The sequence below is a fragment of the Rhinolophus ferrumequinum genome, chromosome 7, assembly GCF_004115265.2.
Source record: "Rhinolophus ferrumequinum isolate MPI-CBG mRhiFer1 chromosome 7, mRhiFer1_v1.p, whole genome shotgun sequence".
Taxonomy (NCBI): domain Eukaryota; kingdom Metazoa; phylum Chordata; class Mammalia; order Chiroptera; family Rhinolophidae; genus Rhinolophus; species Rhinolophus ferrumequinum.
In genome coordinates, this window is record NC_046290.1 from 78,014,838 (window position 1) to 78,039,202 (window position 24,365).

Below are 24,365 nucleotides of genomic sequence, written 5' to 3' on the forward strand. Positions count from 1 at the left end.
TGAAAGATTTCCTTATGTGTGCACAAAAACATGTGGACAATGATTTTAATTGATACCTTATTTATAAAAACTAAATTTCTATCACCCATAATGTACATCCATACCATGGAATACTATACAGCAGTTAAAGTGAATGTACTGATGAGAAACGATTTCTAAAATGTAGTGATTAAAAAAAGTACAAAATTTTTTTTTTTTTTGGATTCTGTATGTTGCCACTGGCAAAAAAGATAAGACAGCATATGTGCTTCTATGGGCAAATAAGTAAATAAAAATAAGTCTCTGAAATAGAGCACAAAAATATTAATACAGTCCAGTATGGCAGACACTTTTCAGTTACATTGTATTATATTGTTTGAACTTTACAGTATGTTTTACTTCTAGAAACTTTTTAATGTAATTTAATCCATAAACTTTTAAAAGCAAAGAAGGGGAGGAGGAATATTGGAAAGAAGATAGCAAATATAAAACCACCATCCTAAACTATCATTCTCCCACTTCCTTAGTCATTTCTACCCACTTTGGCTGCCACGCTTTGTGTCATCTCATCCATTTCTCTCAACATCCGTACATTCCAGCCTTCCAGTTACGAAGATACCAAGATCCTTCCCAATTCCTCAAGTTAAAATCCTGTGGGGTGGGGGGGCAGGGAGGCTGTAAATCCTTTTCTCTCCTTCCCCTTGCACCTCTGGTCAGCCTCCTTTTCCCAGGCCAACATTACCAAGCCTACCGATTAGGAATTAACAAATGCCTTTCCATATGTGTAAGTTGCTGTCCTTATAGCTCATTTGCACAGGGACAAAATAAGCTAAGGTCCTGGACCTCAAGCAACTTTGTGTAGGAGTATAATCGGGAGGGGATATATGTGCATGTGAATGCATATGGATGTTTGTGTGCTGGGGGCCAAGGAGGTAAACTGCAATACCACAAAATGAGTCTACTATAGTTTGGAGGGCCTGTAACACCATGCTTCCTTTCTGTAGACACTGGGAAGTTTTTAAAGGCTGGTTAAGTTCCAAAGACATGAAAGATCTGTATTGTTTTGTTTTTGAAATCATTATTCCTCCGATTTACATTGCATATGCTATCCCTTGGTGCCTACCTCTCCTTCGTTTGGATTTACCTAGCACCTCCTCTTCCAATAGTTTCTTTTAAAATATGGGTCAAAATTCAACACAAGGAAGCTTATTCCATGCCTGTCACGCCCCAAGTCCACAGATCTTCAGTATTCTTTATGTACTTATTCACTTTATGTACATATTTACTCATTATGGTATGTCCTGCTTGTTGGTATTGCTTAATTGCTCTTCTATCCCAGGGGCATGAGCTACGTCACATCTATCTGCTGTATGAAGTCCAAAAGGTCAGGGAAAGATGTCAATTTTCTCCTATTTGACCTGCTAAACAACCACCACTTCCCCAACACACACACACACACACACACACACACACACACACACACACCATCCTGGTTTGGTAAAACTAAGGCTCAATAAATATTCATTACCCGACATTTAAAATATAAATCCGTTACCCTTTAGGTTATGCCCTACTCACTAAACTGACCTAGTCTCTTTCCATCCTGATTCCTAATACCCAACAAGAGATTAAATTCCTGGTGCATAATTCAGTCAGCGACGTGAGGCACCACTGGCTCTTAATCTGTTTGGTCTGAGATCAAACAGCCAGGAAGTTCTGTTAGTACTTCCTGAAGAAGAAGGTGATATGGCCACATCCTCCTAAACCTTGTCTCCTGATGGGAACCCCTAGTCATTGAATAACCTAGGTGCAAAATTCAGAGAGCCCTGGATTTAGGGGAAATAAGGAAGATGGCAAATGGAGTGAATCACAGGATTTCACAGCAATTGGCACATGCACTATCTACACAGCTTGGTATCAGGAGGTTACAGGTGAAGAGACAATAAATGGCATTTATCAGTTATTGACCCAAGCCTTAGAGGGACCAGGCTCACCTGTCATAAAGTGTTTCTATGGGAACAACCTCAGGGGAGGGAGTCCAGTAAGCCAGGAAGTTCAGATTTCCATTTCCTAGCCAAATCCTACTCGAGTTTCAAGCTACAGATCTACAGCCTCTTTCCTCATTAGTCTAGTTTTCATTGATTAGCTCCCCTTACTCTGAACTCCTTTAGCATTTAGAGTCTTACCATTCAGTCTAACATGATTACACACACTCATTTCGTACACTAATGTTTGAGGTCTTGAAAGCCTTATCTCCCCATCCATTTCAGCTTTGTTTCTTTGTTTTAAGAGAAAATCCAGTGGGCATTTATCTACTAACTGATAGCACCAGACCAACAATTTGAAATTTGATGAAAGGAACACAGTGCTGCTCTGGCAGACGTTTTCCCAGTAATGGCAGAAGTATACTGGTGGGCAAAGGGGTGTCTTGACCACCATGAGGTGAACAACACTGGTAATATTGAGAGATTGTTAGCAGGTCCCCTTTGACCATATTTTTATTATTCCTACATTTAGGCATCATAGGTTTAGCAAATAAAAACAGGATAGACACCCTGTTAAATTGGATTTTCAAATACATAATGCAATTTTTTTGTAAATAAGCAAGTCCCAGATATTGAAGGGGACATAGTTATGCTAAAAAAAAAAAAAAAAAAAAAAAAAAAAAACTGTTGTTTATCTGAAATTCAAATTTAACCCTACATCCTGTATTTTATCTGGCAACTCTACCTCCACTTGTTAATGACCACAGTTTGAATATAAAGTGTCTCAAGACCCAATCTTGTCATAGTAGCTAGATGTAATAGCTTTCATTTACTGAGGGCCTACTATGTGCCAATAATCGGAAACTTTGCATAAAAATATTCATTTAAGCCTTGCAATAACCCTGGGAAATAGGTATAATTCCCTTCTGAGGGAACATATAATAATCACAACCCCTCCCCACCTCCACCCACAGATTACATAATACCCTCAAGGTCACACGATAAGATACCAAAGAACCAAGATTCAAACCTGGTCTCACTTGTGTCCCTATTGCACTGCTCACAGGTAAGTATAAAACATGGTATTTCCAACTTCATAAAAAATCTGATTTTAACATTCTTTTACAAAATAGTTTAAGGGGAACTTTTCTTCAAATTATCTTTTGAACAATGTAGTAAAAAATATCAGAGGAAAATTATAACGATATTTATGAAATTATTTTCAAGTGACATTGCTAAAGTCTAAATCTTCTGTTTGCCTAATACATTTCACCCAATCCCAAGACTAAAAAAGAAACCTATATATATATATGTATATTTATTTATATGTATATATTTATATGTATATAAATATATGTATATATTTATATATGTATATTTAAAAGAAATATATATATATATATATTTAAAAGAATACTTTGAAGTGGACACCTTAGTATTATCACCCAGTTTAGATATCAGTTGTGTGAGCTACTATCTATTGAGCCTTCTAAAACAGATCATTTGGTGGTATTTTGGTTTTGGTCCCAGAAGAAGTTTAAGACTGAATTAGTGTAGATTTGAGGATTTTCTAAACCTAATTCCTCAGAGTACAAGCATCTTCTTGTTTAAATTGTGTTTACAAACGTTCTTGAAATTTTTGTGCCTAAAAGTTGTTTAAAGTTAAAAGTAATAATTTACCAATGGAATCATTGCCTGTTTCTCTAACAAAATTAAATGTAGGTCTTCCAAAGCCTCTATTATTTTGCTCAAACTATTGTACTCTTTGGAAGTGCCTGAACAGCAATTACTGTTGAATGATGAGAAACAAGAAGTACTTTCTGCCCATTTATACATAAATATAAATATGTTAAATATTCTAAATATATGAGGTATACTAAATTTAAATTCTTCTATGTTTGTTGTCATCGAATCTTCATTATATGGTTCCAGAAGAGTGCATGATGATGTAAAGGGAAGATGTGTACGAAGATGATAAAAAAAAAGGTAATGAGGCAAATCTTTCTAGAGACCAGAACAGTTTGAAAATACTGCTTTGAATCCTAGATATTGATCACAGACTTGGAAAGCTCTCTTTTAGCCCAAAGAGACAAGTTACAAAAGAAACAGGAACAAAAAGCAGCTTCCAGAAATCGTACTAATTTCTCTGATAGTGAAATATAAGGAAGTCCATTTACATTGATTTTTTTAAACCTCTTGAGAATTATTGTAGGTATTAACTATACTTACAGGGTATTGTTTCATGAGCAGAAAGACCACATTGGTAGAGATCACTGTGTACGTTAAATATTAAAGTAATCATGATAATAGAGGGAAATAACCTGATCAGGTTTGTCATGTGGGTTTTAGGTTTCCCTGAAATGAAAGGCTCACCTCCCACATTCAGAGAACACACAATAAGCTAATTTAATTTAGAAGAGACAGACAGCAAACTGCTGCTACAGAAGAAGGTAGAGGATTGGAGTGAAGTTCCACCTTTTACTCTGTAAAACTTTCTGGAAAGGATGAGTATTTTTGCAAAACCGTGTATTAATTTCGTAAAATTTTCAAGCCATCAGAGAAAAGTGAAAGAAAGTATGGTGATGGTCAACCCACTGGTCTCAACTTTGAAGGAAGGGAAGGCAGAAGAAGGGGGCAAGAAGACAATGGCTCTCTGCTCCCCTTTAACTCAGCAAAATGGAACCTAAACTCCTCAGAGGAAAATAAAACAAGTAAATCTCAAAGTTCTACTCTCTGTGGCTAATACTCAAGAGAGAGATTCAGTGTTCCAATCCTGATTAATCATGCACAAAGTGAGGGTTTTAGATGGAGTTGGGGGAGGGCGGTGAGGAGTGTGGACAGTTGAAATGGTTATAAGCCTACCCCTGACACACACCACCACCACCACCACCATCTCCAAAAAAAAAAAAAAGAACAGAGGGCGGAACTGTCCCAAGTTCTTACTGTGAGAGCCTGTTTTCCAGCCTCAGAGATTCCACAGGGACGCCCAGTCTCTCTGACTTTGGAAGTCAGCTGAGAATGCTGTGTTTGCTCCAGACCTCATTACTGAAGCCTAGCGAAGAAGCTGTGCCTAGTCAAGAGTGAAGCAAGGAAGTTCAGTGGATGAAACCAGGTTATTTTGTTTTTGTATAGTGGTAAACACATTGCTAATTCTGAGAGGTTTGTTTTTATTTACCTTTACTTTATTTTAAGAAGTTTGAAGGGTTCACTAATGGTTCTGCCCTACTTCATAATTTACCGGTCTGCTTCATAATTACCTGGGGTGTCAACATGCAGATCTCTGGGTCCCACCCCTGAACTATGCTCTCAGAATTTAAAGTTTTGCCGGCTTTTTGAAGGATAGTATTAGCTAGCTAATACAATGCTGGCTTACTTTGAAGAATGTCTGAGTACCACAGGCCCAAAATCACTTCAGTCATCTTATTCCCCATCCTATCAAGAGTGGTCCATTAATCAACAAAAGGCGTCCTCCTTCCTCCTCCGCCCTCTCCTGCACCTTCCCCCACAGCGTCCGAGCTGCAGTGCCCCTGGGTCCTGCTGTGCGCTTTTGGGGGGCGGGTTCTGGTCCTGTGGCTGCGCACCTCTTCGCAGCTCTGAAACAGCACTTCCTTCTGGACATCTCCCCCCAGGGTCGGTCCTCCTGAAGGAGGAGAGGGCTGTGGTACGCACTCTAGGTCCGGGCGGTGGCCAAAGGGAGGCTATTGGGGGGGGGGGACAAGGAGCTTGGATGTGCGGGCCTGACTGTGGGACGCCCCTCGAAGTGCAGGATGGAGCCCTGGTGTAGGAAGACAAGTGGAACAAGGGTCCTCCGTTTGTACTTACGGTCTTGGGCTGTAATTGTTAGGGGCAGCCCGAAGCACAGCCCCTGCCTTAAAAATGTTAAGAACTATTCTATTTCAAATGAGTGTATTCCGTGTTTGCAGAACAGGAGAGAGCATTCAGGGAGGCGCACGGCTTGCCTGGGACGCTTTAGTGTGGGAGAGCATTAAACCGGATCCCCAGCCCCGAAAGCCACAGGACTATGTGGCCTGCAGCTAAAATCACTCCATACTCTACATCCGCAGAGTTGGGGTGAGTGAGGTATGAGACTGAAATTTCAGGTGCTCACTCCAGGCATGCAGAATCATACTGTTCCTTTCCGAGAACGGCGCGCAGGGGTACTTTTCTCCTCTGTGCCATCACCTCTTCTCGAAACTTCAGGTGCAGAGGGCAGACGCCGTTTCTCGCTTTCTGCGCGCCTGCGAATCCCGACGCACGGAGCACCCGGCGGCCTGTGCATTTCCTGACACATCCCTCTTGCAAACATCTCTGAGCAGTTTCTTTCACGCACAGCGGGGTCCAGCCTCCCCGCAAGGCTTTCTGCCCAGGCGCGGCGCCACCCAGCCCGGCCGAGGGCGTGGTCGCTAGGCACCTCCGACAGCGCCAGCCTGGGTTTGGAAAGGGCTCCCCGACAGGAGCAGGACTGAAATCCGGCTCCTGAGCATCTCCTCCTCCCCACCAAAAGAAGGTGGCTTGAAACGTTCCCGGCTTGGGCCAGCCAGTAAGGACCTGGAAACGCCAAGGCGGGGCGATCAAGGGTGCTGTTTACCAGACACACCGTCGGACTTCACGCTCAAGCTAATCCCGCCCTCCCGTCCAGTTCACCCGCTGTTCGGACCCTCCTTCCGCGCTCCGTGCCTGGACAGGCAGTCACCCCCTCGAAGTCGCCACGCTTGGGCACCCCTGTGTGCGTCCAGGAGCGCCCCCTCGGCCAACGCCCGGCCCTCCTCCCCATCTTCGCACGCTGAGATCTCGCCTCTCACGGTCCCGGGAGCCCCCTGCCCCCGCCCGGTTGTCCCCAAACACGCCGGAAAATCCCCCGTGGTTCATTTCAGAGATGCCGCGCAATAAAGAAAAGAAGGCTATTTTGCATTCTGCAGCTGCTGGGATGCCCGGGCTGAGAGCGTAGACCCGGGAATCCCAGCCCCGCCCCGGAATGACCGGGATGCCCACAGATACCGGCCAGGTAGTGCCCGAAATGGGGATCCAGGCCACCGCACCGCGCGCCTTAGCACTTACCTTGCCTCTGGCTAGCAATTCCATGATGTAGGCAAATTCGCTAATCTCTCCCGACTCAGACATGGTTACGACGCTTCTCAAACTCCGGAGGACCGAGACGGATGCATCGAATTTGTTCCTTCTGTTTTTAGTCTGAGTTTTTCCAAGCGCTCCGCCAGTATGCTGTTAACGAGGAAAAATGAGGAAGCGGGGAGACAAGCAAAAAGTGGGGTTGGGTGGGTGGAAGGCCATAGAGGACTCCTGGGCGGCCGCGACCGGGGTGCTCGGCTCTGGATGGGTGAAGCGGTCCGGGCCCGGAGAAGTAACGGAACAAACGAGGGCGGCGGCGGCAGTGGCAGTGAAATCCTCACCAGGCGGAGCCGCCACCGAGGCCCCGCCTCCTCGGGGGTCGCGGCCCGCGCCTCCCGCCAGGGTCGGATCGCTGCCGAAACAAACACCGACACAAAAGCCAGGCCTCTCCCGGCGTGGCGTGGACCCAGCCCAGACACCCACTGGATGATTAAAGCAGTGCTTTATCGGATGCCCGGAAAGGCGGCCGTCCGGAGCTCTCAGCGCGAGGACCAGGAAAAATCCCCATCACACTGGCTGGAGGTGCGAGGGCAGAGAAAATGAATGCAGAAGAGGCACAACAAAGGATCTGGCTGCCAGCGCCGAAAGGAAAAAAAAAAAAAAAAGTGAGGACCCAGGAAATGGCAACGGCGCATCTCAAGCCAGCCTTCCTGAAATCCAATAGGTAACAAAGACCAAGCCCCGCGCTTCTGAGATGAGAACAAATACAAGGATTGTATTTTAAACACTCTAAGTGTGTAAGGTCGATTGTATCTCTATACCTCTTGATTCTCAACTTTCCCTTAATTTGGAAAGGAAAAAAAAAAGCATTCCTGCCAGCAAGGTTCCTATAGACAAACACTCTCAGAGATTCACTCACTTTCCAGTTACTCGTTTCATTGAGTTAAACATTCAGCGCATGTTTCTCACATTTTACACTTTTTAAAACAGCAGCTCCCCTAGGAGGATGCAGCTGATATGGCCTCTCAATCTTCTCCCTGATTCATTCATACCTGACAATCTTTGCTTCTCTTGAAAACTTGGCTGAACAAAGTCAGTGCTCGTATATTACTTGCTCTAAGCAGTCTTATCTTTCTTGAAACGATGGAAAACAATCAGGGCTTGGGGTTTTCTTTAAAAGAATCCACAAGCAATAATTACATTAGACACAAATAGAAGATTTCCTACAAGAGTGAACCACTTTCCTTAAGCAGGTTGGCAGAGTTTGCCCTGGACTCAGCATCAGTTGCAGGGTGGAATGTGGAAATGACCTAATTTGCAGGAGCATAGGAGTTTGCAGGCTTAATGACACAGGGGTTTTTCTCGTTTGCCTCTTCTAATTTCTCCTCTCTGGCCCAGAAGTCCAAAAGTATATAACAATTTCTTTCTTTTTTTCCCTATACACCTCTTCTTAAAGTTCCAATAATGTGGCTCCTTGACTGTTCTACCAGACCTTAGCTCTTCTTCAATGTGTTGCTTTCCTCTCTGCGGTGGGGGCTGATAGCCTATTAGAACACAAAGCAAAAATGAATGTGCTGGGTGTTCACTGTTGGGGCTCAGTAGGAAGTAAGACAATCATGTTTCCTGCGTAGAAGCAGCTTATCCTTCTCAAGTTTGGTAGAACCTTGTGTACGCTCTTTGCTACAATGAGCAAAACTAGTAGAATTCAAAGAAAGTAGTATCCCTGAATAGATTCCTCCCTCATAGTATCAGCAATACTTGACAGGTTGCCCAAAAGAGGTATTGCTCTAAGTTTTTCATGCCCAGAATGGCTTCTAGCGCTTGATAAAAATTACAGTGTTAGGGCTGAACAACTCATCTTATGTCTGCTTTATAAGTAGGAAAGAGGCAAAGTATAGACAAAGGGGCCTACAAGTCAAATGTTTCCCCTAAAAACTTTCTCCCAAAGCCCATCCAATGACCTCCACTTACATCTCCCTTGTGAGAACTGGGTCACGTGTCCACTCCTAACTGCAAGGAAGTCTGGGAAAGTGGTTATTTTACTCTCGGAACATTGATTGCCACTCTAAACAAAAATCAAGGATATGGTGTGAGACAGAGATTGGAAACTGTTTCTGCCCCCCACCCCCCTGGGAGGTCCATTCAATTTCCTGAGTTTCATTTTTCTCTTCTGTAAAATGACTGGTTTTGAACTAAATGGTGATCTAACTCTTCCTGCTCTTAATGTTAAGACTTCTAGGATCCCTTTGCCATCTGTCAACACTAACTGCCACTCTTTGCCCTGAAAAAGTTGCAATTATAAAAGGTCTGTCCACCTGATCACTTGCTATTAGAAAATATTCCAAGCAAAATATCCTTATCAGTTGCCTGGATTTCTAGCCAAGACCACAATGGGAGGTGGGGATAAGGGCCTTAGAACCAGCTGCTGCAGTCGCAGGGAGTAGAACTGTCCGAGTCCAGATCGTTGCCCAGAAGTTAGAATTTGGGCTGGGTCCTAAGCATTAATTAAATGCCTGGTGGCATGTATCCTTCTTTATGGTTGTCAGTATGTGAAGAGCATTGTGGAGCAATAAAGATCTTTCAAAGATGACACGCATAGGAAATGAAGACCACTTTAAAATTTCCCCTGAAATTCTATGTGTGGGCTTCAAAGACACGGGGTCAGACAGTCAACGGGTACCAAACAAAAGTTGCTCTATTATTTCTCTTCTAAGAACAAAATAAACTTAATCTCATACAGATTAATGTCAAATTTCATTCCCCAAAGGAGCCAAAATTAAGAAAAAAGTTAATTCGTATTTCTTTAAAAATCATGAAATTAACATGACAGATGCTGCTTCACAGGGAATTTGCCCATCGGAGAGAAAGATGTTTAATAGAAGGATTATGTGATGTATAAATTTTTCACAGAGAGGACAGCGACATTAAAGGGTTGCATGCTGTGGAAAATCTGCTATTTTCCAACTTCCATTTAATGGAGAGCTCTATTGCCATGCCAATTATTGAAACAATTGTAACCTGATTCACAGCTTTTGATTTCATTTTCATCCACAACACTCTATTTTCTCCATCTAATGGTAATCAACATAACACACAGTAGTTTTAACAAGTAACACTGACAAAATACACTTTCTGAGCTTGTTTTTAAACTGTGAACACAGATAAATAATTGCATTTGTGAAGGTTTAGAAGTTGAAATCTATAATGATTAATGTTTGGCAGTTTAATTTAAGAATTAAAGACTAGACTAAGGAACCTAAAAAGATCTTGGTTTTAATAAACCCTCCTACTTACTTCAACAGTTTTTATTTCAAAAGTGCAAACATAAAATGCAGCTTTCTAACACAAATGCATCCTATAGCATCTGTACCCAGAATGATCATTAAAAAATCAGTTTTTTTAAACAACTTTATTGAGGCATGATTTACATACCATAAAACCCAACAATTTTAAGCGTGATTTAGTGATTTTCATTAATTTATGGAGTTGTGCAACCATCTCATAATCCAGTTTTAAAACATTGGAATAGCTCTCCATTTATTGAGATTTTTCTTTAATCTCTTAGCTGTGCTGTATAGCATTTAGTGGTCAGATATATTGCACTTCTTTTGTTAAATGTATTGCTAAGTATTTTATTATTGTGAATGAAATTGATTTCTTAATTTCATTTTTGAGTTGTTCATTGCTAGTATATAGAAATACGACTAATAATTGCATAATGAGCTGTATTTTACAGTGTTGCAAAATTTATTTTATTGCAGTAGATTTTATTTGTTGATTCCTTATCATATTATAGATGTACCTCAACTTATGATGGGGTTAGGTCCTGAGAAATCCATTGTAAGTTGAAAATATCACAAGTTGAAAATGCATATAATACTACAATGTAGAGTATGGGTTGTTTACCCTCATGATCGGGGGGCTGACGGGGGGCTGTGGTTCACTGCCACTGCCCGTCATTATACTACACATCGTTAGCCCAGAAAAAGATCAAAATTCAAAGTCCAGTTTCTACTGAAAGCTTTCACACCATCGTAACTCAAAAAATCGTAAGTTGGGGACCATCTGTATCTGTAACTAAAGAAAGTTTTAATTTTTCCTTTGCAATTTATATGCCTTTAATTTATATTTCTTGCCTTATTGCTCTGGTTAGAACCTCCAGTACAATATTGAATAAAAGTGACAGAAATGGACATTTTTGCCATATTCCCAATAATAGGTGAGAAACATTGTCTTTAATCATTAAGTATTGGTTTAATACAGTCCATAAACTTTGATATGCTGTGTTTTTGTTTTTATTCACTTAGAAATATTTTCAAATTTCTCCTGGTGATTTTTTCCTTTGATACACGGGTTATTTAGAAATATGTTGTTTAATTTCTAAGTTATTCCAAATTTCTAAATATTTTGGGTTTCCATTTTTCTTTGTTTTGATTTCTAGTATAATGCTGTTTTGAACAAGACCATCCTTTGAATGATTTCAATGTTTTTAAAATAATGTTGAGGCTTTTTTATGGTCTAACATTGGAGTCAGCACAATTTTTCTTACCAGGTAAGATAGTAAACGTCTTACACTTGCAGCCATACACTCATTTTGACTACACAACTCTGCTGTTATAGGATGAAAGCAACCATCAACAATGGGTAAGCAAACAGGTGAGGCTATGTTCCAATAAACATTTATTTACAGAAACAGCAACTAAATAAGTATGTGAAAAGATGCTCAACATCATTAGTCATTAGGGAAATGAAAATCAAAACTACAATTGGTATGAGTTCACATCTATTAGAATGGCTATACTTAAAAAACAAAATGGAAAATAAGTGTTGGTGACAATGTGGAGAAATTGGAACCCTTGTACATGGGTGGTGGGAATATAAAATGGTGCAGCCACTTGTAGGAAAGTTTAGTGATCATTTAAAAGTTAAACATAAAATTACCATATGACCCAGCAATTCCATTTCTAGGTATAGACTTAAAAAAACTTAAAATAGGGAAGCAAACAGAATTGTACATGAATGTTCACTGCTGCGTTTTTTACAATAACCAAAAGATAGAAACCCAACTGTTGATCAACAAATGAATGAATAAACAAAATGTAGTATATACATATAATGGAATATCATTAGGTATAAAATGGAATGAACTTCTGATATATGTTACAATATGGATGGACCTTGTAAACATTAAGTTAAGTGAAATAAGCCTGACACAAAAGAATAACTATTATATGACTTTACTTATATGAAATATCTAGAATAGGCAAATTTGTTGGGACAGAAAGTAGATTCAAGGGATAGGAGGGTGGGGGAATAGGGAGTTATTGTTTAAGGGGTACAGAGTTTATGTTGGGGCTGATGAAGAAGTTTTGGGTATAGATAATGGTTGCACAACATTATTAATGTAATTAATGCCAGTGAATTGCACACTTAAAAATGGTTTAAAAAAATTAGGTGGCTGGTCCTTGGGCTGTAGGTTACTGACCCTGGCTTAAAATATCATCTATTTGGGGGTAATATTCCCTCTGCTTAAAAAGAATATGTGTTCTGCTGTTGGGTACAGTGTTCCATGAATATCAGTTTAGTAAAGTTGGTTTTCTATGTCTTATGTCTGTTCTTCCTCTTTTCTTTCTTTCCTGTCTTCTTTTGTGTTCAATGTTTCTTAGTATAACTATTTCATTCTTCTGTTGACTTTTTTTTTTAATTTATTGGGGTGACAATTGTTATTAAAATTACATAGATTTCAGGTGTACAATTCTGTGTCACATCATGTATAAATTACATTGTGTGTTCACCACCCAGAGTCAGTTCTCCTTCCATCACCATATATTTGATCCCCCTTACCCTCATCTCCCACCCCCCAACCCCTTTACCCTCTGGTAACCACTAAATTACGTTCCCCAGATTAATTTTCAAAACCCCGTGGCCATCTTGTGGTTACCGACTGTTTTCTAATCCCCTCACCTTCCCCTTTACCCCTATCCCCCCGCCCATCTAGTCTTCTGTTGACTTTTAACAAAAGTTTTATTTCTTAATAGTTACTCTAGGAATGATATAAATCTTAACTGATCACAACCTACTTTAGATTAATACTGACTTAATTGTGGTAAAATATAGCAACTTTACAATATAGTTCAAATTCTCCTCCCTCCATTGTCATATATATTACATTTACATGTTATAAACTCAACAATACAGTGTTATAATTATTGCTTTACACAATTTAACAAAAGATTGCATGTTTTTAAAGAAATTAAGAAAAGGAAATGCCAGCCCTAAATCAAACATTAGACCAAATAGACATAATTGACATTTATAGAGCACTTCTTCTTAGAACACTAAACTATACATTCTTTTCTAGTGTACATGGAACATTCTCAAGGATGGACCATATGTTGGGACGTAAAACCAGCCTCAGCAAATTTAAGAAGATTGCAATCATACCAAGCATATTCTCTGATCAAAAGGCTCTGAAATTGGATATCAGCTGAAAGAAGAAAGCAGGTAAAACAAATATGTGAAGATTAAACAATATGCTTTTAAAGAATGACTGGGTCAAAGAAGAAATAAGAGGAGCAATCAAAAGATACATAGAAACAAATGAGAATGAAAATACATCCTATCAAAATTATTGGGATGCAATGAAAGCAGTAATAAGAGGGAAACTTATATCATCACAGGCCTATCCCAAAAAACAAGAAAAATCCCAGATAAACAACCTAACATTATACTCTAAAGAACTAGAAAAAGAAGAACAAATGAAAGCCAAAGTCAGCAGAAGGAAGGAAATAATAAAAATCAGAGCAGAACTAAATGAAATAGAGAACAAAAAGACAATAGAAAAATTTAATGCAACAAAGAGCTGGTTCTTTGAAAAGATTAATAAAATTGACAAATCCTTGGCCAGACTCTCTAAGATAAAAAGTGAAAAGACACAAATAAAATGAGAAGTTACCACAGGTAACACAGAAATACAAAGGATCATACAAGAATACTATAAAGGATCATATGCTACCAAATTCAATAACCTAGAAGAAATGGACGAGTTCTTAGAAACATATAACCTTCCTCGACTGAATCACGAAGAACTGGAAAATCTAAACAGACTGATCAACAGTAAGGAGATGGAATTAGTCATCCAAAATCTTCCCTAAAGCAAAAGTCCAAAACCAGATGGTTTCACAAGTGAATTCTACCAAACATTCAAAGAGGTTCTAATACCTGTGCTACTCAATTCTCCCAAAAAATTGAAGAAGAGTCAATACTTCCTAACTCATTTTACGAGGCCAACAATAACCTGATACCAAAACCTGGTAAGGATAACACAAAAAAAGAAAATTACAGACCAATATCTCTGATGAATACAGATGCAAAACTCCTAAACAAAATTCTAGCAAATCGAATACAACAATGTATTAAAAAGATTATATATCATGATCAAGTGGGGTTTATCCCAGGGGAACAAGGATGGTTCAACATATGTTAAACAGATCAATATGATACACCACATAAACCAAATAAAAGATAAAAATCATATGATCATATCAATAGATGCAGAAAAAGCATTTGACAAGATATGATATACAACATCCACTTATGATTAAAACACTTAATAAACTGCGTACGGAAGGAAAATACCTTAACATTATAAAGGCCACACATGACAAAGCCTCAGCTAATACCATAATTAATGGAGAAAAACTGAAGCCTTTTGCTGTACATTCAGGGACAAGACAGGGCTGTCCCCTATCACCAATGCTTTTCAACATAGTATTGGAAGTCCTAGCCAGAGCAATCAGGCAAGAAAAAGAACTAAAAGGCATCTGAATTGGGAATGAAGAAGTTAAATTGTCACTTTTTGCCGATGACATGATGCTACATATAGAAAAGCCTAAAGACTCCACCAAAAAACTATTAGAAACTATAAACGAATACAGTAAAGTTGCTGGCTACAAAATCAATGTACAAAAATCCATTGCATTCCTATATACTAATAATGAAATCTCAGAAAAAGAAATAAGAAAACAATTATTTTTGCAATTGTGACAAAAAGAATAAAACACCTAGAAATAAACTTAACAAAGGATGTGAAAGACCTATACACTGAAAATATAAGATATTTTTAAAAGAAATTGAAGAAGACACAAAGAAATGGGAAGACATTCCATATTCATAGTTTGGAAGAATCAACATAGTTAAAATGGCCATACTACCCAAAGCAATATACAGATTTAAGGCAATCCCCATCAAAATCCCAATGGCATTTTTTAAAGAAATAGAACAAAAACCCATCAGATTTGTTTAGACTCACGAAAGACCTCGAATAGCAACAGCGATCTTAACAAAAAGGATTAACACTCCCTGACTTCAGCTTGTACTACAGAGCAACAATAATCAAAACAGCATGGTACTGGCAGAAAAACAGACATGCAGACCAATGCAATAGAACTGAAAACCCAGAAATAAACCCAAATGTGGACAGATAATTTTCAATAAAGGAGCCAAAAACAAAAAAGAAAGCCTCTTCAATAAATGGTGCTGGGAAAATTGGAAAGCCCTGTGGAAAAGAATGAAACTGGACTGCTATCTGTTACCACGTACCAAAATTAACTCAAAATGGATCAAAGACCTAAACATAAGACCTGAAACAAACTGCATAGAAGAAAGTATAGGTACTAAACTTACAGACCTTGGGTTCAAAGAGGATTTTATGAATTTGACCTCAAAGGCAAGGGAATTAAAAGCTCAAATAAATGAATGGGACTATATCAAACTAAGAAACTTCTGCACAGCAAAATAAACCATAAACAAAACAAAGAGGCAACCAACTGAATGGTAGAAGATATTTGCAAACAATGCCTCTGATATATCCAAAATATAGAAGGAATTCATACAACTCAGCAACAAAAAGACAAACAATCAATTAAAAAATGGGTAGAGGACATTAACAGAAACTTCTTCCAAGAAGACAAGCAAATGGCCAATAGACATATGAAAAAATGCTCAAGTTCACTAGCTATTAGGGAAATGCAAATCAAAACCACAATGAAATAACACCTCATACCTGTTAGAAGGCTATCATCAACAAGACAATAACAACAAGTGTTGGAGAGGCTGTGGAGAAAAAGGAACTCTCATAAACTGTTGGTGAGAATGTAGAATGGTGCAGCTGCTATGGAAGGCAGTGTGGAGTTTCCTCAGAAAATTAAGAATAGAATTACCATATGACCCAGCAATCCCTCTCCTAGGTATCTACCCCAAAAATCTGAAAACATTCACCTGTAAAGATATACGTACTTCAATGTTCATTACAGCATTATTCACGGTGGCCAAGACATGAATCAACCAAAGTGTCCTGCGATAGATGATTGGATAAAGAAGAGGTGGTATAAATACGCAATGGAATACTACTCTGCCATAAGATGAAATACTGCCATTTGTAACAACATAGATGGACATTGAGATTATTATGCTAAGCGAAATAAGTCAGACAGAAAAAGCCAAGAACCATATGATTTCACTCATACGTGGGATATAAAACTGACAGCAACAAAGGAACAAGACAAAGAAACAAAAACTCACAGACACAGACAACAGTTTAGTGGTTACCAGAGGGTAAGGGGGGTGGAGGGATAAAGGAGGTCAAATATATATATATATATATATATATATAGAGAGAGAGAGAGAGAGAGGGAGAGAGAGAGAGAGAGAGAGAGAGAGAGAATATACATATTTATTTACCCACAAGTTTATCATTTCCGGTGCTCATCATTTCTTGCTATCTATAATCATTTCCTTTCATTCTGAAGACCTTCTTTAGTGTATCTTGTAAGACAATCTGATAGCAATGAATTTCTTCAATCTTTCAATTAACTTGTGAATCCAAAACAATTGCAATAAAACTCTCAGGGATTTTCCAGGAACTTGTCAATTTAATTCTAAAATTAATTCAAAAGAGAAATGCACAAGAATGCCCAGGACAATTTATAAAAGAATAATATTCTAGCAAATACAAAAATGAAGCCATAATTAGAAAAAGTGGTATAAAAGTAGAAAAATAGATCAATAGAACAGTAGAAAATCTAGACAAAAATTCATGATTAGGTTTTACGTGATTTATATTTATTTTCTAAATAATAAGGTGACATTTGAAATCAGCAGTGAAAGGATAGACCAATCAAATGGTGATGAGAAAACCTCGGTATAAAATCTCTATACAAAAGTTCAAAGAAATGAAACTGGGAAAAAAACATTTGCAACATATACAACAGATAAAGGATACATTTAAGAATACATGAAGAACCTCCTGTAAATCAAAAGAAAAGAACAAATAACCCAATAGACAAATGGGTAAGAAATGTAAACAAACTATTTGTAAATGAGGGAAAACAAATGACCGATAAACATGAAAAGATGTACAACCACAATAGTAATAAGGGAAACAATCAGACACTATCATTCATTCATCAGGTTATTAGCAATTAAAATAAACTGATAATACAGATTTTGGAAGAGTGTAAGGAAATGTGTGCCTTTAAGAACCTTTAATTATGAGTATTGATATAGCTATTTTGGAGAGCAATTTGGCAGCAGTGATTAAAATGTTAAATGACTCAGCAATTTCACTTTTCAGTATCCTCAGAGAAGCATCCTTTAAGGAGGTGTATATAAATATGTTAATTGCAACATGGTTTACAATGGTAAAAAAATGGAAGAATTTCACTTTCACCAATAAAGGAGTGCTTGAATAATTTATGCTATATCCATATTTTGGACTCTATATAGCATATAAACTATACAGAGGGTGCCAAAAACTGTATTCACATTTTAAGAAAGGAAAACTATTAAAACTGAAATAATGTATACTGATAACAAAAGATGAATACAAGTCACGTGTGACTTGTACAATTACAAGAGGTGCTCAAAATGGTTATGATCAGCGTCCAGACACTTCTGATTACGGCGAACTACTGCTTGAGCAATGTTGACCAGTGTCCGCTTGTATACATTTTGTTGACACCGCTGGTATACATATGTTGAGAAAGAGAGAAGAAACAGAGAAAGATAGAGAAAATATTTGGAGAAATGGCTAAAAACTTACCAAATTTGATGGAAAACATTAATGTACAGATTCAAGAACTCAACAAGCCTGTAGAAAGATAAACACAGGGGTTCACACTTAGAGTCAAGAAAATGGCAGTGTCTTCTCACTGTTCCTCCCATGGCAGAAGCGGTGAGAGAACTCTCTGAGGTCTCTTTTATAGGGGCAACAATCTCATTCTTGAAGGCTCCACCCTCATGATCTAATCATCTCCCAAAGGCCCCACCTTCTAATACCATTACACTGAAAGTTAGGATTACAAATATATGTCATGGGGGTCATGTATTCAAAAATACATGAATTGTTGTGGAGACACAAACATTTAGTCTATAGCAATATCCTTTATGTGGGTATTGCTAGTAAGTTTGAAAGCTATAGGCTTTGTCTTGATCTTGTTTCTGGTCACTTTTTTGGACTCTTATTATTTCTAATAGTTTGTTAGTTGATGATCCTGGAATTTTTTTAAAAAGATGCTATTATCTGAATATATTTTGGCCATTTTCTTATTCTTCTTTGCCAATATTTACAGATTATTTCATTTGCTGAACTGGATAGCAGAAATGATAACAGTCATTCTTGCCTTATTTCTGACTTTAATGGAAGCCATCCTAATAGTTCACCTTTGTAGCTGAGGATTTTTTGGAATAAGGACTTAGGCTTAATAATATCCTTTACTGAGGTTCTTTCCATTCCTAATATGCTAAAAAAGAATTTTTACATTAGATACACATGTTGAATTTTAACAAATGCATTTCTGAGGCATTTACAAGATGGTATGGTTTCCATGTTTAATCTAGTAATAGAGTGAATTACATTAATATATTTTCCAGTGTTGAAACTCTGGCATAAATCCTGCTTGGTTATGACATATAATTCTGTTATTACATTACTGAATCTGATGTACTAACATATTCTTCAGCATTTTTGCTTTAATGTCCACATTTGTCCCACCTGATCACTGTCTGGTTGCCTAGGGCTCCTCCTGTTCCCTGTAACTGCCCTTTCTGAGTCAGTAGCACATTTGAAGTCACTGCCATTTTTAAGTTGTACCTTTTCTCTGTTAACATTATTCCATCTGCTCTGTGTATTTCAGGATTCCTGACAATAATTTCTGGCTCATCCAGGGTTTCTCTTTCTGTATTGTAAAGTACTACTGTGAATTGAAAAAACAAAAACAGAAAACATCGGTCATTTTGAGAAATTTGGGATGAGAGGGACAGAAGCCTTTGCCTGGGCTCTACCTTGCATCTTGTCCAAAATCCAAGAGTGAGGCCATTTTTTGGCTCTAACTAGAATCTGATTATTTCTAGTACTCTCTGATCAGTTTAAATATCACCAGAAAACTAGGCACATCTACCTAATATTTCTTTCTCTTTCTACCTAATATTTCTTTCTCTTTCAATATGTTCTTTTATTTAATGCCATAAAATGTTAACTATTAAGAAGAAAAGTAGCACATTAGCCAAAGTTGTCTGTAATGGAGATATGTCACCATATACCTTTCCTATAGCTTTTCAATACCCATTTGGGACAAATTCTTAGAATTTCCTCTTGGAATGAACCAGTTTGGTCATGTAGATTTCATCTTCAGTGGAACAGGATTTTTTGGGTTTTTTTCCAAGTGGTTACCTCAGTTGCATAAGAACAGTGTTTTCTTTTTGAGTCCCTTTTCCCTTGAGGTAAAAAGAACATTGTATCTAACAGTTTCTTTTCTTCAGGAGTTTGTCACAAACAGTCTTTGATGTAAAGAGGGTGACAAACTGCTTTGGGATTGCTTAAGCACACAGAATTACCCTTGTCTTAGAGTTTCCCAGATGGCAGTTGGAACTGTGTGCCCATATCCTAAATCCGTCCTCAAGCTCGGAGGACAAGCTATTTCTCCAGCAAGCAAGACTTTACCCAGGAAGAAACCTAGGATGGCCAACTCAGGCTGTCATAGAAGCCAGCAGCTCCCTAACACACATTGCTGAGCACATGGCCTTTCATGTCTGAATGCCAAATCCATTCACTGAACCCCAATATACCAACAAAATTCATTCATTCATTCATTCATTCATTCATTCAACATGACTGACCACCTACTATGGGACTGGTAGTGTTCTGGTGGGACAGATTCAGCAGTGAACAAGATAAACAAGATTCTTAAAATATAAATGTCCTTTTACTACCGTGCTGTGTTTTGAAAGCTTCAATTTTGTATCAGGCTTTTGATGCTGAGGTAACATGATCTTGGTAGGGAGGGCAGAACCTTTTATTCCTGCAGGGTACACTGTGAAATGATATACCATTTCTTTCCTAGGAAATGAGATATGCAAAGAGATCATCAGTTTGTTTGTCACTAGATATGGTAGAACTATATTAGATAACCAGTTTTTTCTTAACTAAGGTCCTGATCAGTAACCCACCCCATACCCTTTCACATTGGGGCATGATTCTTTGGGGAGATGATAGCTTCTAAAGGCAAGGGAAGGTAGGGTTAAGAGAGAAACTCCCTCTAATCAATACAGCTGCAGCATCGTGATAAATTATTTAACCACATACTCCGTTTTTAGTTTCTTTGATCTGCTTGTCTCATCATGCCTGGTTGTGTTACTGCCACCAAAGTTTGCTTTTTACGAGGCTGAAGAACCTCCCCTCAGTACTTCAGTCATCATCTTAGGGAAAGGTTCACTTTGCATTACTCTTCCTGCCTCATAGCTAAGCGTCAGTGTGTTTTCCCACACTGAGGGATTTTGAGTGCACTGTTGCTTTGAGGTGTTAGGAGCCAGCAGTGCTGGCAATGAGAGGAATGGGACGACTCTAAGAGCCATCTTCCTGTTTGCTCCTTACTTATTTTAGAACGTTGTTTGTTTTGTAAGTGTTGGGGAGGGGAAGATATAGGGAAGAAGGAGGGAGGATAATTTACAGGATCTCGGATTGAGATTTAAGTATTGCTCTTGGCAGCCGTGAGTAAGAAGAACGGGGTATATTAAGAGGTAGGAATTAGTATTAGATTGGCGGCTGTGTCCTTATCAAACAAGGAGATGATTGGCTCTGGCAAAAATGATAGTGTGTCTTTGTCCTCTTTTGCCACCAAGACATATTTTTAATTCTCCCTCTTGTTGTGTCAGCGTTCCTGAACAAAGGGCACAGCTTATATCTCCATTAAATTGAAATTAAGAATGTTAGCACCACCACTAGGCTACTGATTTATTGATTAATCTAAGTATTTGCTAGGGCTCCAGCACTGTTGTTCTATTATAGAGGAGAGAAGTATTTCCGGGAATAAATTGGCAGAGTAGGAAAAAATGCTAAGAAAGAGATTCTAGAAGCATTATAGTATAAAAATAACACTGACTTTGAGGATCAGGAAGGACAAGCTTTAGCCAAGAGGCAGGCACATTGTCACCTGTCCTCAAACTACACACTGGCCAGCCAAGGCAAACAGAGGAGCTATGGTATATGTTTAAAATTTTAAAATCACCTTTTTCTAAATAAGACCAATGGCACAATGGGAAAAGCATGCTGAGAATTTTATTTATTAACCTATTTGCTGCTTTTTTGTAACTGCCTTATTTACTCCCTTTCCACAGAACACTCCTTCCAAGTCTTACTATTCTTGCTGCCTCCCTTCTCCTCACTGACTCTGCTTTATTTCATTTGCTTCTTATTTGAATCCATAATTGAAATGGAGGGTTCTGTGTCTTTTGCAATTTGAAGTAACTACACTCTATTTTAAGGACTCAAACCACTTGTGTCGCCCCTTTCTCTCAATGCCCACACATTAGACAGGTCTCCAGTTGGTATACGGGAGCTTCTAGGAGCTCTAAGGCTCTTCCACAGCCGTTGTTGGCTGTGTATTCTGGCAAAGCAAACGTGAAGAATTCAGTAGTTTGAATGGCTTGTCTAGTGTCAGAAGGCAATCAGAATTAATAACAAACTGAAAATAAACCACAACACCCCAGCCAGAGCCTTAGGCTCTGACTCAGAACCCAATTCTTTGTTTACTGTGACACAGACAATTTTGAAATCTATCAGGGGAACTGTCTTTATAATATTTTCCATTGTAGAGGATTCATCTACTGTTATTTTCTTCCTAACACATTTATGGAACACAGTCGCAATATTTATAAATATTTCCTTAGAGAAGCAATATTGGTACATTAATATAAATGAGAAGGATATTTTCTGCAAAGACATCTAGTTTTACAGTTTTATCAGCTTGCTGGGGACAGCACTGCATTTCACAAAGGCATTTCACAGTATATTGTTTCCTCTTAAAAGGAAAATTGTTAATACTTGTCTTTTGTAAAATTTCATAATATATGTTTCTATGTATAATGTGTACTTAGTTGAAATATTTGTATCTCATGATTCCAAAGGAGTTTTAAGTTTCTTTTGTCAATATACCTGATGAGGTAAAAAAGGGTGAATAAAAGTGAGCTTGAAGGAGGATGGAGCAGGCCTGCATCCCCCTTCCCAGGCACCGCCCAGGCTCATCCCCTAGAAATAAATCAAAGGTGTCCAAACACGCCTAAAAAGAGGAGATAAGACCCAACTGGTATTAACTGGTTCCTCACACATGCGCAAACTGTTAAAACCCGTCCATTACTTGAATTCCAGCCTCATTATAATACAATTAAAACAAAGTGAACATTAAGGCGTGTCCCTCCGCCTGCCCCCGCCCCCGGGGGTTTTTCTGTATGCATTCTGGGTAACAGCACGCACAGAAAGAAACTAGTTATATAAACAATATGTGTCAATCAAATGACCTATGTGTCACATCTTCTGCTGTAAGGAAATTTACCTACCCTGTGCTATGTAGGAAAAAGCTCACCTAAAGTTAGGTGCAGTTGTCTGCCCTGGCAACGTCAATGGAAGTGTCTTTCTTCTTGAATAAACTTCTCTGCTCTCCTCGTTGCGGGGTGAGTCTGTGACTTTCTTCACCTTTTGCAAACGGCCAGGGGTTCATTCCAATGACAGAACAGTACCAAGTTTGGTTTACCTGTGTGAAAAGAAATACTTCTATTTAACCATAGAAGTACTCATTGAGGAGCAAACTCTAACTAATTTGTTACGTTACCCAATTATTTTGTTAACCATGAGACAGAAAGGACTATCACGTATAAAGCATCTAACACCTATTAAGCCCACAGGTATTTAGTGAATGAACGAATGAACAGATGAATGATAATACCTACTTTATAACTGGAGAAACTGAGATCAAAAGAAAGGTTTTAGCCATAATCAAGTACAGTGCAACCCAACTAAGAAATTCTCTAAACAGCTAATTCAAATATTCTTTTCCTTTCTTTTTTTAAAAAACAAAAGAAAGCTTTCACATTGGACATTTACTCTTTGAAAGGGAAATCTGAGCGTAATAATGTCTTGCGGGGAAAAAAAAACCTTCAGATTAAAATATCAGAATAAAAATAAGGAAGAAAATTATTTCATCTAAATAATACTTCTTTTACTCTTAATTGTAAGAGTCTAAAATAATCATTTAAATACTATGAAATTATGGAATCTCATCAATTAGAATTCTAAATTCTAGATAAGGGGAAACTGGAAGTCTAACTTTTTTAAAAAATTGTATACATCACCTTGTTTGTATTTTCCAAATGACTATTGCAAGGCAGTAACACAGCCTTACCTTCACCCGCCAACAAAAACCACAGTTATTTTCTGAGACACTCTATATTATATGGTGCATGAGTCTAAAATTTGTTTTCTTCCTTTTACCTTCAGAAATGTGCCCAACTTTAAAAGGAAGGAAGAAAGGAAGGAAGGAAGGAAGGAAGGAAGGAAGGAAGGAAGGAAGGAAGGAAGGAAGGAAGGAAGGAAGGACGGGAGGGAGGGAGGGAGAAAAAGCAAAGAAAAATACATTTCCCAGTGTTCTTTGCAGCTAGGGGTGGCCAGTGAGATATCAGTGGAAGTTGTTAGGTGGGGCTGTTTTCCCTTTCCTTCCTCCTCTTCTAACTGAAACACAATTCTGATCCTGGCATTCCAATCTCCATCTTGGACTACTGAGGAGAAACTGAAGATATTATAGGAGTCTTGCGCTAAGATGTCTAGAGAAGAAAGAAAGATGAGCCCAAGTCTCTAAGAATGGTGACGCTGCCATTCTAGCCTTGACTGCCTACCACCTATCTTCTTTTTCTCAAGAGAAAATTAAACTCGAACATGTTTAAACCACGTTATTTGAGTTTTCTGTTATACAATCAAACCTAGTCCCTCGTCCTAGCCACATTATA

The 24,365-nt window shown here is 38.5% G+C and overlaps 1 protein-coding gene across 1 annotated transcript in view; it reads right to left on the reverse strand.

The window, feature by feature from the left end:
- The window catches only part of TRIM36 (tripartite motif containing 36), a 55,194-nt gene extending 38,377 nt beyond the window's left edge, over positions 1-16,817 (reverse strand). Inside the window, 2 exon segments of the mRNA XM_033111075.1 lie at positions 7,023-7,184; positions 16,773-16,817. Coding sequence (XP_032966966.1) covers positions 7,023-7,184; positions 16,773-16,787 — 177 coding nt within the window. The 5' untranslated portion in view covers positions 16,788-16,817.
- Positions 16,818-24,365: the final 7,548 nt, after the last annotated feature.